The sequence below is a fragment of the Zalophus californianus genome, chromosome 2, assembly GCF_009762305.2.
Source record: "Zalophus californianus isolate mZalCal1 chromosome 2, mZalCal1.pri.v2, whole genome shotgun sequence".
NCBI lineage: Eukaryota > Metazoa > Chordata > Mammalia > Carnivora > Otariidae > Zalophus > Zalophus californianus.
In genome coordinates, this window is record NC_045596.1 from 128,879,697 (window position 1) to 128,895,103 (window position 15,407).

Consider the following 15,407-nt stretch of genomic DNA (forward strand, 5'->3'; position numbering starts at 1 on the left):
CCATAACGTGTGAAGAATGCTCAAGGATGAGAAAACCGTTTATACATGAGAACTTTCCAAGTTTTTGTTTCCAACTTTGAGCTTTAGTTCTTTTTTTATTTTGAAAAGTGTTTTCTTTGTGAAAAACATGTTTCCATCTTAAAATCATTCTAGAATCTGAAGAAAATAGCCTCAGTCTTAGTAGCTGAACTTCACCCAGCTGATGGCGAATCCTAAGTTCCTGGCATTTTGTTTCCTGTGTCCCCCACCAGAATGGGGACTCTTCCCTTTGCTCAGGGGGAAACCACATCCTTAGCTGTTTCTCCTAAACGACACAAATGTTCCGTAGAAACAAATCTAGTGATGATTGCCTTTGGAAAAAGGGGAAGGGGACAGGCAGTCTATCCTAAGAGTGCCTGAAGTGATTTTATTAACCTGACAGATGTCCCTGAGGCACCTGAGGAATTGTGCCTTCTCCTGTTCTGAAGCTTTTTTTATTTCTCCTGAGGGTAACATATTGTGTGAGGAAAAAAACATTCCAAGGTGTTTATTAATGGCCCTGGCACTACATGCTCATTTTTGTTGTTGAGAAACACAGACTATTTTCTGAATAACAGAAATGTGTCTCATCCCTTTCCTCTTCTTTCTCCAGCCTTCTTCTGAGAGGCCTGTAGTAAATCATAAATTAAAATTCCCCTTAGAAATGAAGTCTGTTGACAGATGCTTCAGAGCTCTGTTTTCACACACTTGTTTTTTGGCATCCACCTGTCAAACAACAGCTCAGTTCTTCAAACATTTGTTAAAACGTGTTGCAGACTCTCTTGATCATCTGACAAGAGTAGAGCTTTATATGTCATGTAAATGATCATTTAAGTATGTCTCTTTTCAAATATTTATTATTTTCTAATTGTACGATCAAAATTCTAGATCTGTATTATTTCGGTCACATAAAGAGTAATGAGCTCTGGAATTAAGGCTAAAGATAAACAGCTGGCCTCAGCACTACAGAAGTGGAAAAGTTAACAGATTATTTTATTGCTTTCTGCTTATAATAATGTGAAGGATAAAAAACTTTTAAATTTAATAATACCCTAAGCCTTGGAATTAATAATACATGAAAGATTTCACTGAATTCAATAGATACCTCCAAATTTCTGAAATCCCAGTATTGGAGAAATTCAAAAAACTAGCCTCATTGACTTATAGATACTAATAACTTGAAGATTAGCAGTTGGCTCAAAATAGAACACGATTGGATTTGATACCATTAAAGCTTAAGCAGGATTCTGGTGAGTTCACTTGTTCCTTGTTTTATTCGTGTTTTTATCTTCATGGCTCAAAGACTGACTCTGAGATGGGTGTGAGAAAGTTGTGTAACACCGTAAGTAATCACAGTTAATAAGATGACATGGATTGCCTCCATTATTAAATGAAGAATATACTCACGAAATTTTTAAATTCTTAGATATTGTCATGCTAGAATTTGTCAAAGACTTAATGAAGAACTGCTTATTAGAATTCCTTTTACTACTTCTCCTGATTCCTGGCCCCATGGAAGGTGTTACTAAGAGTGGGTGCTTTACCACTTTTTTGGGGTAGTTCAGTATTGGATATTAAGTTTGGATTCTTCCTGAGAACGTATGATGACTAATACTTTTAGTGCTCTTGTTGGCCTGAAAAAACCTCAAGGAAATCCATTTTCTCATGAATTAAGACTCTAGGAAAGTTAGTGGCACATTTTTGAGGAGAATATATGTGTTCTTTTTCACATGTATGGTTTCCAAAATCCAGATTGATGTCCTTAGTTATGATTTCATTTTTCTGTTTCAGACCCTGTCGCCTTGGTTTTTGGCTCTTTTACCACTTCATCGTGGTGGATATTTTCCTCTGTCGGTGTCTTAAACACCTGATTTGTGTCATAGAGGAATTAATGCTTCCCAGCATTTTTATAGTTTTGTAATACCTACACGATTTTCCATTAACAAAATAAAAGTATGCTTACTTGTCAGTGTTATTTGCAAAATGTATATATCTTGCTTTGAGTGAGGTCAGCTTCAGAGTTTCAGAATCAGAGGGGATTTGACTGCTCCTTTCATTTTGTGGGCAGAGACCTTCCCTGCCCCAGGTCCCCAAGCAGGGCCAGATTGGAGCCTCTGCTGAAGTCCAGTCAGGCAGGCATCTCACCAGAGCCTACGGCCTGCTTTGCTGTGAAATCTTTGCATTGTGGTCATCTAAACTTTCTCAGGTTGCAAAGGTGTGGTAAGGGTTTTCTCAGTTAAAGAGAAAAGGAGAAGGTGTTGAAATACTTTGTTTTCTGTTAGGACACTGAGGACGGTTATTGTGGGGTTGAAGTTGATCTGACTTTATTTTGAATTAAGGGATAGAAGAAGAAATACACTGATGAATGAAATCACTTGAAAGAAAAGTGGGAGAATCGTGTTTTCAGATGAAGTCTCTTCCAGCACCCACTTTTGCCATATGATTCACCTGCCCCTCATTGTCAGTATGTAGACGCTGGTCACTGGGGGCAGGTGGGCACGGACTGTGGGAGGAGGAGCTGCCCCAAAACAGGTCATGTGTTTTTGGTGGTGATCGTTTCCATGTATATGTCTACTGGTTTCATCTTTATAATGGTCAGAGGAGGCAGAGAAGGTGGTATTTGCATTTTATAAATAAGAAAACTAAAGAAGCTCAGGCAGCTTGAGATTTACTTTGAAAACTAATTTATAGCTGAGTCATGACTAGAAGGCAAGTCCTTAACCCCCCTCCCTCCCTCCCCCAACTTTTAAAAAAACTGTGGTAAAATAGACATAACATAAAATTTACCATTTTAGTCATAAAGCTCAGTGGCATTAAGTACATTCACACTGTGGTACAGCTGTCACCATCATCTGCTTACAGAACCTTTTCACCATCCCAAAAAGAAACTCTGTAGCTGTTAAACAGTAAGTATCTGTGTTCCCTGCCCCCAGCCAGCCCCCCACCATTCTGTCTCCATCTCTATGAATTAGATGACTCTAGCTCCCTCAAATAAGTAGAATCATTGGATGTTTGTCTTTTGGGGACTGGCTTATTTCACTTAGCGTAACGTCTTCTGGGTTATCCATGTTGTGGCATGTCTCAGAATCTCATTGCTTTGTTTCCCGTCTCAGGCATTTTTTTTTTAAACTTTGAATATGCTTTATTATGCCATAAAGTCCCAGGAAATATAAGAAATATAATTTCTGAATGGAACTAATAATTTCATTTTTGAGTGTCCCATTGAATAGTATTAAGTGTATTCACGGTATTGTGCACTGATTCGTTCCTCTTTAAGGCTGAGTGGTATTCCATTGTGTATGTACCATGTTTTGTTTTTTCTGTCTGTTCGTCCATGGACACTTGGGTTGTTTCTACCTTTTGGCTGTTATGAATGATGCTGCTATGAGTAATGGGGTACCCCCTCACCTTTTTTCCTTGACCTCTTTTAAATACTGTTTGTAGAACTCTTCATGTAAGTGCATTTTTACTGGTAAAACACTTCCTAGAGCATCATGAATGTCAGGAACAATCCTCAAGTCTAAATCTCAATTTAGATGGCTTGGTGTAGGAAAGAGATTTAAGTATGAGAACATGAATGGAAATAATTAGCTAGAGATTCAATCATTTTTATTTATTCAAGGGAATAACCAGCAAGTGCCTGTCAAGAATGAAGTAGACAACTGTGAAACTTTGAAGAAGGTTGACACAAAGTCTTCCTCGGAAAAGAAGATTCACAAAGCATCTAAAGAAGACATTTGTTTTGAGAAGCAGGATGTACCTTCAGTCGAGGTCTGTATTCCATTTTCTCTTGACTTTTAGAACAAAACCCATGTTTAGGGCTGAGAGTGCAATTATCTGTCTAGTAACTGTACATGTGTATTTCATACCTTTTAGGGGGGCCAGTTATCATGCATTTGAATCAGCATTATAAATTGTGTTTGGAAAGTTTTCTTTATCTTCTAATTATATAGGAGATGCTAAAATAATTTATAGTAACATCAGATAGCTTTTATTCTCAAGGGAAGCTGTTCTTAAGCAAATGGGTTAACTCCTGGCAAAGATGATGGAGTAGAAGCAGATCACCTGTCTCTTCTCTCTGGTTGTTACTCAACACTCATTATTGGGCCTGCTCTTGCTGTGTTGGAAGCATAAGCCAAAATCCACAGGAGTGGGATGCCTATCTAGCTCAGGTGAGGGGGCCCTAGGACAACAGACCCGCAGAAGAGAAAGCACTGTTGCACACCATCCTGGCAAGCCCTGCACCTTCCTGCCAGTGTAGGCTAATGAAAAGCATCTGGAGAACAGAACTGAGCCCTGTATCTTGTAGGTGAAAGCAGACGGGTCCAATGTAAAGGTGGGAAAGGTATTCAGGAGAATTTACCTACTTTACATCAGAACAGAGGTATTTGTGTATTAGTGTAAACCCAGTATGAAAAAAAATAGCATTCTGACTATGCTGATACATACCATCTGCTGCACACATGCACGCACACACAGAGTAAAAGTGAATGAGAGGAGTAGAGCACAGAAGACAGGTAAAGATCCTAATCTGTTTTTTCCTATCCCATGTACATAGCAAATCAAGACAAACTTTCGCCATCTACACCTAAGTTCATCTGTATAGGAAACACACAACTTGGCACATACATATATATTTGTGTATTGGCAACTGAATATGTCATGAATGTGTAACAGCAACATTGTGTTTCACAACTAAATTTTTTTTATCCAGTAAAATACATTACATTAAAAAAAAAAAAAGATCCTAATCTAGAAGAAAACCTGTCCAGAGACTGGAAGGAAACTCTGAGAATACTTCACACTATAGTTAATGAACTCAATAAAATAAGAGTTTTTTTTAAAAGGCAAATTAAGATACTAGGATGAGGTTAAAAGAGGTATTATATAGCTAAGTAAATAAATGAAGACCCAAATGACATTTCACAGTTGCCAAAAATAGAATTGCTGACCCTGAGAAAGGCTTTGAGATAATCAGGGTGAGTGTGAGGGAAAAAATTGAAGAGCTGGAAACATTAGATATGGGGCAAAGAAAGACAAAGCAGTCCAACATAAGAATAATGAGTGTTTAAGTAAATGGCCCAACAAATGGATCTGAAAGGTATTCAGAGATGTAATAGAAGAATATTTTCCTGACACGAGGGGAGAATTGAATTTATAGATGAAAGGGCACACTGTGTATACCAGGAAAAATTGATACGTAATAATGGACATAGGCGCAGCCTGGCTAAATTATTGATCTTGATGCATAAAGAATGGTGCAAAGGCAGGAAGATGGAAAAACACCAACTCAGGGTTGCCTCAGACTTTGTAGAAACATCTAATGCCACAGAACAGTGGAGCCATATCTTTAAGAGAATAAAAATGTGAACAAGAACATTCCAGACAAGTTGACACTCAGGTACAAAGGAAGCAAGGCAGGCATCCTTAAATACAAGAGAGCTCATCATGAGTCTTTCTTAAAAGATGAAGTTAACAAAATTTAGCCAACCAAGACAGAAGTAAAAATAAAGACCCGGGGCGGAAGTAAAAATAAAGAAGCTGTGTTAATGGTCTGTTGTTGAGATTTCTATCCATTTTATATCCAGAACTAAGACTAAACAGTTGGCAATTATAATTCCAGAACAGATTGCATATATTACAACTTTAATAAAGCAAAAAAGTAACATAAGCTGCAAAAACAGGAGGTGGTATTGAATGGTAGGTGACAATGAGTTTTAATTTTATTTTTCTTGGTGGAGAGTCAATACTATATAAAACTGAACATATCGTTTAACAGGGTGAAAACTTAGGAAAATGTCTTTCATGGTCTTTTGCTTAACTTTAGAGAGATCCTTAAGGAACTAATGTATCATGTGGAGAAGAAACAATTATTTGACAGTTGGTAGTTCCTTGGGTTCTACTTCAGTTTATGTTAAATTCAAATAAATCCGAACCTTAAATTTTTATTTAAAAGTAATACATCGTTGTGTTCACTTCAGCACGTATACTAAAAAAAAATAATACATTGTCCCAGTGTTATAAATGATTCCCATCGTCTGTCTTGCCATCCTAACGTGTCTGTAGGTTCACAGAGAGTTGGTAAAAACAAGATTTGCCAAATAATCAATGGCAGACTGTGGTTATTCTGAGTGGTGGGATTTGGGGTGATCTTTTTCCTTCTTTATATTTCTGCATTTTTATTAAACTTTATAACAAACATGAATTTTTCATTTAAATAACATGAAAATGATGCAAAATAAATATATCCTAGACATCCCCAACTGGAAATTTGCAGGCTTTTAAGAAGGACACATTATGTCCAAGTAGTCAAGTGCCCCAATCCGGATTGTACAGAGTGGAAGGGATTTCAGAGAGTGAAAAGTCAGTTTAGCCTGCAGCGGGCACGGAAAGCTCCTAGAGGAGGTAGAAACGCGGACAGGCAGAGAAGGGAAGGTGGGCAGCAGCCCCACTGAACCCCACGGCATAATCAGGAGCAGTGGGAAATCCTCTTTGGGAAGAGGCTCAGTCAGGAATGTGAAGCAAGAGTGGGAGTCATTCCAGATGGCGAAGGCCTTGGCTCACCAATTCCAAGTTTGGACTTCTCCACTCGATCTCAGCTGGCAGTGCAGATGGTGAACTAGATGAGCCCAGCAGTCGGAAGTGATGATGCTTGCAGAGAAGCAGAGCATGGTCCCTTGCCTGCTAAGGAACTTCAGAGTCATATTCCTTAAAGCACATGTGTCCAAACAGAATGTCTTCTCGGAGGATTTAGCTTGAGCGTGGCCAGTTGGGGAGACCCTGATGCAAAGGATAGGGAGCTAGGGAAGGTTTCTGGACTGGGGGGTGGATGGGGGGAGGGCTGTGGGTAACCAGTGGAAAACAGCCTGCAGGCTGTGATTTTCTTGAAGGTCATAATTGAATCTTTTTCAATTCAGGTTTACAAAGATGGGCAGAATGCCTATTATAGAGATCATAAAGTGCCGTTTAGTAAATGCTTGAATGAATGTGTGAATAATGCATTTTTGGAGGATCAGTGTGAGTGTTTTGGAGGCTGGGTTGGAGCGGGCCAAAAAGGACACCAGCTCTCTTCTAACAAGGAGGCTGTTACTCTACTGGGAGGTGTGACGTAAGGCTGTGTTTGGGGAACGACAGGAAGAGTAAGTAAGAGTTTAGAAGAAAGACTAACAGGATTTCCCCTTCCCTAATTGTATAAAGGAGAGGAACTATCTTTTCTTACATAACCATTTGCAAAAATAACTCCTAAATTTTAAGTCTGGCTAACGAGAAGATGGGGGAATTCTGACTTATGCAATGAGTTCATTTTTATGTTTCTCAAAGCAGTGTTGCATATTAAGAGCATGGACTTTGCAGCCAGACTTCTTGGGTTTGAATCCTGGTCGTCATTTATTTGCTCTATAACACTGGGCGAGTTACTTAACATCGCAGTTTCCTTATCTGACAAATGAGGGTACTGAGAGCGTGCCTACATCCTAGGGTTGAGAGGAGCGGCTGAGTTAACATGGTAAGTGCTTGGAGTAGCTCATGTACCAAGAGCTGACAAGGGGTCAGTACAAAGGGAATGACTGTGTGTGATTGTGACCGACAGCGGGAGATACGGAACCAGAGCTTACATGGCAAACTAGGGCCTGGAGCTTGAGATCTGGGAGCTGTGCCTGTGGAGGTTAGAACTGAAAGGCGACCCTGAGTTCTCTGAGGTGTGGTGGGCATAGGGAGAAGAGCAGGGCCTCAGTGTGAACCCTGGTGGTGGTAAATCTGCAGGTGGCCCGAGGGTGCAGGTATACCACATGTACAGAAAGCGAGGCCATGAGACTACGATGGGCCGTGCTTTCAGGAGCAGAAAGAAGTCATTGAATTTGAGGTAGGAGGGAATGGGTGAAGTTAAGAATTGGAACTTAGCAGCCTCTTGCTAGGGGCTTTGGAGACTTCCATGTTGCCCTGCCATGTGATGCAAACCAACAGTGAGATGTAATGACTCAGTGGCTGCAAAGCCTATGTGCTGGGCAGAGCAGGTGGAACTCATGCCAAGTCCGTCCATCCGTCTGAGGGCCATCAGGAGGAGGTGGCCCCAGGAGCCCTGCTGTGTGGTGCTGCCACGAGTGGGCGCCATTCCTGGGCTTCAGACTCCATCCGAGGCCCCCATGCCAGACTCAGCCCTCTACCCTTGTGCCCTTCCTTGTGGCAGGTTTCTTAATTTCTTCCTGTTGTTTTCTTCTCTGCGTATCTGCACCATTCCATCTTTGGGGGCATGGGCCTTGTCTTTTCTCTCTCTATCCCGGGAGTGCAGACTTGACTTGTGCACAGTCCCAGGGGTCGAGTAAGTCCCTCCTTTCTTTTCTGGTCCGGGAGCCCATGGAAGAGAGACCTGTGCAGCTAAAGATGGCAGCCGGCTCTGCAGAAAGGCTGCAGCGAGCCGGAGGATCTGGGGGACCATAGTCCCCATCTTTTTTTTTGTTTGTTTGTTTGTTTGTTTTGCTGTCTCTGTGACTTACTCCCTGTTTTGCAAAAAGCTCTTTAAAACCCTGCAAGTGTGCTTTCCATTTCATTGTTCGTTTGGAGAAATCATTCTCAATAAACACATTCCCAAGGGCAGTATTCAGTGTTTGTTTTTCTTGTACATTCTTAGGACCTAACTTTGCAGCTTAGAAAATTGTATAAATCTGTCTATAGTACATGGAGAACATTCTTCTAGATTTATTGGCAGAGAAAGTTGAAGCCCAGATCTGAGAGCTACAAACTAAATTTTAACCCTAGCCCTGCTGTTTATTTTTTTTAAAGCAGATTTTTCTTTCCCTTAGAAAGGAATTCATGATTATTATAAAAGCATGAAGGGGGGGAGAAAAGTGTATACAAAATGAACCACTTTGTACATTTTTCTTTATGCAACTTTTTAAAAAACTCAGGACCATCATTATGTATATGTAGCTTTGTTAATAATGTTATAATTCTACATTTTCTCATGTTCAGAACAAGGGGAACTTTGTTTCCAGTGGTTATATTACATTCCATCATTTAACTATGCCCTAATCCTAAACCATTTGCTTGCAGTCGGACATTAAAGTTATTTACAGCTTTATTTTCATAAATAGCACTGTGATGAACTACATTGTTCTTAAGTCTTCCCTGTATACCTGATATATCCTTGTTAGAGATTTCTAGAAGCAGAATTAAAGAGTGTCTTCCTGTGTGCCCCAGATTGCTTTCTGGAAAGGTGGTCCTGATTCTCATTCGCACTGATGAGATGATGCCATGGGACAACGCTGACTTCCTCTGCTCCCACCAGCACCGTGCTGTGTTTCTTGCAAAATCTTGGTCAGCATGATGGGGAAGTGACTGTGTTTTGGTTTTCATTTCAATTTGCATCTCTTACCAGGGAAAAGTGAGCACTTTCCTTCATTTCCTTTTTTGTAAAATTCTGAAAAACAAGTAAAAAAATCATCCATCCGAAATCCTACCCCTGAAATTCCTGCCTCCCTCTCTTCCTTCTTTCTTCCTTTTCTTTCTTTCTTTTTTTATAAATTTGGAAGTGAATGTCTCACCCAGTTCTGCTTGCACTGCTCAGAGGCAGACTCTGTTAAGGGCATTGCCTCCCCAGGCCTCCGCCTCCCCAGCCCTCTCGTAGTGTCTGCAGGCACAAACATGCAGTATAAACACACTCGTGTTTTTTAAAACCAGCACGGAAAGAGGAGATACAAGCTGGTCTATAATTTCCCTTTCCTAAAAACATACTTTATTATTAAATATTTTGGATAGAGTCTTCATGGTTTTTTAGCCTTTTATATTTCTTTTGTGAATTTGCCTTTCATGTGCTTTGCCCACTCTTCTATTGCATGTGTTTTTCTTATTTGCCGTCAGAACATATGGCATGGTATTGACTCTGCCTATCAGTGTGTCTGGTTTTTTTTCTTAGTCTGCCCTTCTCTCTTATTTTTTATTTGCTGTTACTTCTACACAGCAGCTTAAAGATTGTTTTATGGAGTCAGTCTGTGATTTTTCTCCTTTGATTTCTTTGTTGGCTTTTATTAAAGTTTTAGGAAATCTTTTTATTTGCCCAACCTGTAATCAGCAAAATTGTCCCTTCTATCAGGGACTTCCGAGAACTTCACTAGTTCAAATAATTCAATCATGTGAGAATAAGACGCCTTCTATAAAGTGCTTGCTATGTGTCAGGTTATTTGCTCCTCACAACAGCCTGCTGGAAGATGCAGGAAACTGAGGCAGAGAGAAGCTGAGTAACTTGCTCAAGATCGCACAGCCAGTAAAAAGCCTGGAGTGAGCTTCACTTCAGGCTGTTTGGCCTCAGAGCTGCTGTGTTCTTGCTTGCAACTCTACCTGGACTCTTCCCCTGGTTGGGTCTGCCTCCCTCTCTGTGTGACACCCTCCCCACCAAAAAGAAAAGAGCCGAATTCTCCCTTTATTCTCCCTCTCATTTCTTGACAGGTCTGTTGCTTTGGGTCTCTGATGTCCTCACCCTGCCTCCCCACCCCACTCCCCCCGCCACCATCTGCTATGTCCAGGGCTAGCTTGTTCTCCCCAAGACGGGGGCCCTTCTTCCTCAATGCCGCACTTCCCAACCCCCTCTCCCTGCCATACACGCGTGTGCACACACACGCACAAAGGCCATTCATTAGTTTTTCACTCCCCCATATGTCCTCCATCTCTTCCCTCTTTTGTCCACACCCTCTTTCCGTCCCCCGCTTTATTTGGTCATGGACACTGCTTCTCGGTCATTCCATGCACCCGAGTCCAGCGTGCCGAGCACTCTCCCGCTAATCACTCTGGCTAATATTCAGAGGCAGTAGCCATGCCTCTGACCGCCCTGTCGCACGTCTTCTGTAGTCCCTCTTGTTTGCACAGGATGACAGCTCTCACCAGATTGAGTGGAGAGAGGCAGCCAAGTGTCAGAGTGACTACTGACCAGTTCACTCTTTCCCTGACCCCACTTAGAGGCAGATCCTTTCTTTGTATGTGACTCTGGAGGGACACAAAGGCTCAAGGTCTTGCTGTGTTGAACAGCCTTTCTTGGCCCAAGGAAAGGGGAATCCCTTTCTCCCCCAAGGCTAGAAATATACGGGGACCAGTACACGAATAAATATGGTATATAGCTAAACTTTAACTTTGGAGAATGTCTGATCATATGTTATTAATGTGTTTGTTTAGCCTCAAACTTGAGCAGTTGGCATTAAGATCCTCTAAGATGGGGCTTTGTGTGTTTAACTTGTCACGTTTTTAAAATACCTTCAGAATCAGAAAAAAGTTAATACCTACTTACTGGGGGAGAAACTAAAGGAGTATTAAGAAAAAAACAAAAATCCCATTCTCCCACCACAGGTACAGTTACAATTTCATTTTATTTCTAGTATTTATTGTAATAAGCCTGCTTAATGGCTTTTGGTACCCCAGGTATGTAACGTATAGGCATTTGAATGAAACCTTTTCTTTTTCTTCTTCCAAGTCATGTGTGTCAGGCAAGTGTATGTTAGAACATCATACATTCCTACTCTGATTTCAGGACCAACCTTCTCAAAAAAGAAGGTAAAACGAGCCAGTCTTTATTCTTTATGAAATGTGAATCCTAAGGGTCAGTAGGAAGAGGAGTCTTGGAGCTAGGGGATTTGCCTCTGGGAGGTCCCTGCAGGATACATTTTTCAAGCCCTGGGGTCTCAATTTGTGAGCTCTGTACCACCTCCCACCTGCTGACAGTGCCTCTGCTTTAAAGGGGCAGAGTGGTGGAAGGAAAAGAGAGTACAAGAACACTCAAGGCAGGAGCTACTTCAGAATGCCAACAGGCAGGGGACTCCCCCTCCCCTCGGGCCAGTTAACAGACTGTGCCTAAGGTAAAAGGAGAAGACCCAAAATAAAGAAACAATTACATACATATACACGCACACACACACACTTATGTATATGTATATATACACACATACACTATATATAATTTATAGGTATGTATTTCATGCTAAATTAAGTTTTTCAAAACCACATTTAAAAAACATCAAGCATATTCTTATTTACAAAAGCTTAAACTATTTGGAACACTCAGTGGAGATTGGCTGTCTCCTAAAGTTTCTGTAAACAAGTACACAAATTACTCCTACCTTGAGTTTTTACATGATTTTTCTTCAGTAGTAATTCATGTGAATTGCACATACCAAATTAACAGGTGAAGCTGGAGAATTTATTGCTGCTGAAGTTAACAGCAAGCTGACCCTAAATTGCTAACAGATGTTTTCCCTTTTTAGCCCCATTGGAATTCTGAAGGCAACAATGTTTCTTCTTTTTGCAGAGATTGAGGGAGGTAGAGAAAGAAGGGGAATGAAAACAAACCGGAGATTGAGAAATGTGTGCCTCCATTTTCACCAGTGTTGGAACATTCTGAATTTGTATGGAGTTGGTCTTCAAAAGTTAAAAAAAAAATAAAAAAGGTTTTAAATGTATATTTAGTCAGTTTAAACCTTCATTTAAGGTTTCTTTTTTCTCTGTAGCAAGAAGATCCTTATAGGAAGAAGAAGCTTCAGGAGAAAAAAGAAGGAAATTTACAAAATTTAAGTTGGAATAAAAATCGAACGTGTCGTAAAAACAAGAAACGGGGTGCTGCTCAGGTCTTGAGGTGTGTTAATTTTTACAATCCCTTTAAAATTTTCATCTATTTTTTACTCTAATTTTACACTTAGCTGTTACCGTTTAATCTGTTTTTGCGATGTCGGATACTGAGAAGAGAATATTGATGTAAAAGTACGTTATTAAAATTAATATGTATTCTTGTTATGTTTTCATTTATATTGTTAAAATACCTTAAAGTGAATAGATTTTTCGTGTTTTTACCTTAAAAAAATGCTCAAAGCTATGGGAGGTTTTAAAGAAAAAAGCATAAGGCCTCCTCTGTGCCAGGCCTTTCGTTCTGCCTGTGAAGTGCAGGAGCGTTTGTGGGGCAGGTGGGTGCCGACAGGCCTCCCCTCCCCAGCGTTACCCTCACCCATGGGGTCCCGTAGTGAAAGAGAAGAGTCACCAGAAGCTAGGTTCTTACATTTCTGGGAAGTGAGGGGCCGAGACATGTGTTTTGCTGAAAGCCCCAGAGTTGGTAAGGGGCAGAGCCAGAATTGGTGTTCTCCTTTGGAAACCTTGCTTCCTTAGGTCACTCAATTTGCCTAAGCTTTCATTTTCTTATTAGTAAAATGAAGGCACTGAATAGTGTTTATGTGGGAATCCCATATTTTTTTTTCAACAGGTCATTAGTGCATACATTCTTTTTTTTTTTTTAAGATTTTATTTATTAGAGCACGAGTGGGGGATGGGGGTTTGGCAGAGGGAGAAGCAGACTCCCCGTTGAGCCGGGAGCCCTGTGCCAGACTTGATCCCAGGACCCTGGGATTATGACCTGAGCCGAAGGCAGACGCTTAACCAACTGAGCCACCCAGGCGTCCCTGTAGTACATACATTCTGACTCCAAATCCATCTGGTGGTATAGTCTCTGAATTTTGATTTCTTGGGTTAGACTTCTAAACACCCAACATGTGCCCAAGTCGAGAGCCTCCAGTAGAGATGCTTTCTCCTGCCTTTTCCTCCCAAAGTGCATGGAAGCAGCTTTTCTGGTGTCTCTTGTACTGACAGTGCCTCCTTCAAGGACCCTAGTTTTATTTAGGAAACAGTTCCAGGTCCCCGACTCCTGTATGTGACTGTCCTTGAGCAGGGAATAAAACCCAGCCCCTCCTGAGTAATCCCTCCATCCTCACCACTCTGGCTTTTTCTTCTTTTGAGTTCTGGCATCTGGGGATTTCTTTCTTGTAGACTCAGCTAGGTATTTGTATGTGTTTCTGTCAAATTGTTCTCTGGTGGCTCCCAGTCTTTCTGTGGAAGGGGCCCCACCTTGCTGCAGTCGCGCTTGTTGTGGGAAGGGGACTCGGGCAGCACAGCTCACATGGAGGCGAGGACCACGGGGTGGGGAGCATATTTGGTGCTGCTCATGGCGTCTGTCCCTAGGTCCCTGAGGTGGCCACGATCTGGAGCTCAGAGCCGGTGATTCAGCAGTGTCGTGTTGTACACTGCTGGAGCACGGTCAGGCAGCTCCAAGGGCCCTGGCTAACACTGGGCAACAGCAAAATGCAAACATGAAAAAAGAATAGTCTCATTGTTAGTTTGTTGTTAATACCAAATACTAACTGTTGATTGGTAATTATCCTTTTAATTTAGGCTAAATTATTTAAAAAACTGCAATGTGGTATCTTATAGAAAGTTACACCTTATATTCTTTTTACATGTATTTTCATTAAAAAAATTGATTGATTTAGATCACTTTTAAAATATTACATTTTGGGGGCGCCGGGGTAGCTCAGTTGGTTAAGCGTCTGCCTTTGGCTCAGGTCAAGATCCCGGAGTCCTGGGATCGAGTCCCATGTTGGATTCCCTGCTCAGCAGGGAGCCTGCTTCCTCCTCTCCCTCTGCCCTTCCCCCTGCTCGTGTGCATGCTCTCTCTCTCTCTCTCTGTTAAATAAATGGATAAAATCTTTTTAAAAATTAAGTATTATATTTTCCTGATAAGGACATACAGGAAAATACAAAAATCAAGTGGAATTTCACCAATTAAGTGTCAGGGTATATTTCTGTAAGCCGATTTCTGACATGCTAAAGAAACAAGTTGTTAAAAAAGAACCGTTAAGTATCTTGTAGCTAATCAGAACCTTCTGGGAACATGATGCTTAAGAAGTAGGTGGTTGTCAGATTATCTGTTTCCTTGGCTCTTGCTTCTGTCTATTACACTCTTTACCTTGAGGGGTCAGAAACCGGCGAAATCATGTGCTATGGTTCACATGTTTTGTCTTCATAACTGCCGTCCTACAAACCTGCCACGAGGTACTGAAATTGGACCATGTGAGTAGCCATCTACATACTCCTATGGCATCCTCTACCATTTCTAAATGTTTAGCCATTTGCAAAACCATTACAGTTCTTTCCCCCAAGGAGTTCACGGTCTAGTAGAGAGATGTTATCATTGGGCCATGAATTCCTTAGGGAAAGAACTTTATGCTTTGTAAATGCTACACCTCGCCTAACAATACATGGCACTGTAGTCATTCAACAAATGTTTGCTAAATGAATGGATGAGAAAAGATTTAAATTAACCCCCAGACAGCAGGGAGTAGGTTCATCTACTGAGAATCATACTTTACATTAAAGCCAAGGAAGATTGGGCCAAGAGTCCTGGGTTCTGGTCCTGGACTTGCCACTTAAGAAATGATAGAAGGACTCCTTTAACCTTGTGGACTTTTATTCCTGTCACTGTGAACTAGGAAGTCGATTAAATGAGCTCCAACTTGATTGTCGTTCTAAAACAGCAAAATCTTTGTCTTTTTGATATCCTTCTCTTCCTCAGTGTCTTCTCCTCCAAAACC

General features: G+C 41.1%; 1 protein-coding gene across 2 annotated transcripts in view; it reads left to right on the forward strand.

Annotated features, from left to right (window-relative positions):
* TMEM131L (transmembrane 131 like) overlaps positions 1 to 15,407 on the forward strand; it is a 159,314-nt gene that overhangs the window by 130,924 nt on the left and 12,983 nt on the right. For both annotated transcript variants that reach the window (XM_027598880.2, XM_027598879.2), the window contains exons 26-27: positions 3,641 to 3,789; positions 12,504 to 12,628. In XM_027598880.2, the coding sequence (XP_027454681.2) occupies positions 3,641 to 3,789; positions 12,504 to 12,628 (274 nt within the window). The remainder of the gene's footprint in view (positions 1 to 3,640; positions 3,790 to 12,503; positions 12,629 to 15,407) is intronic.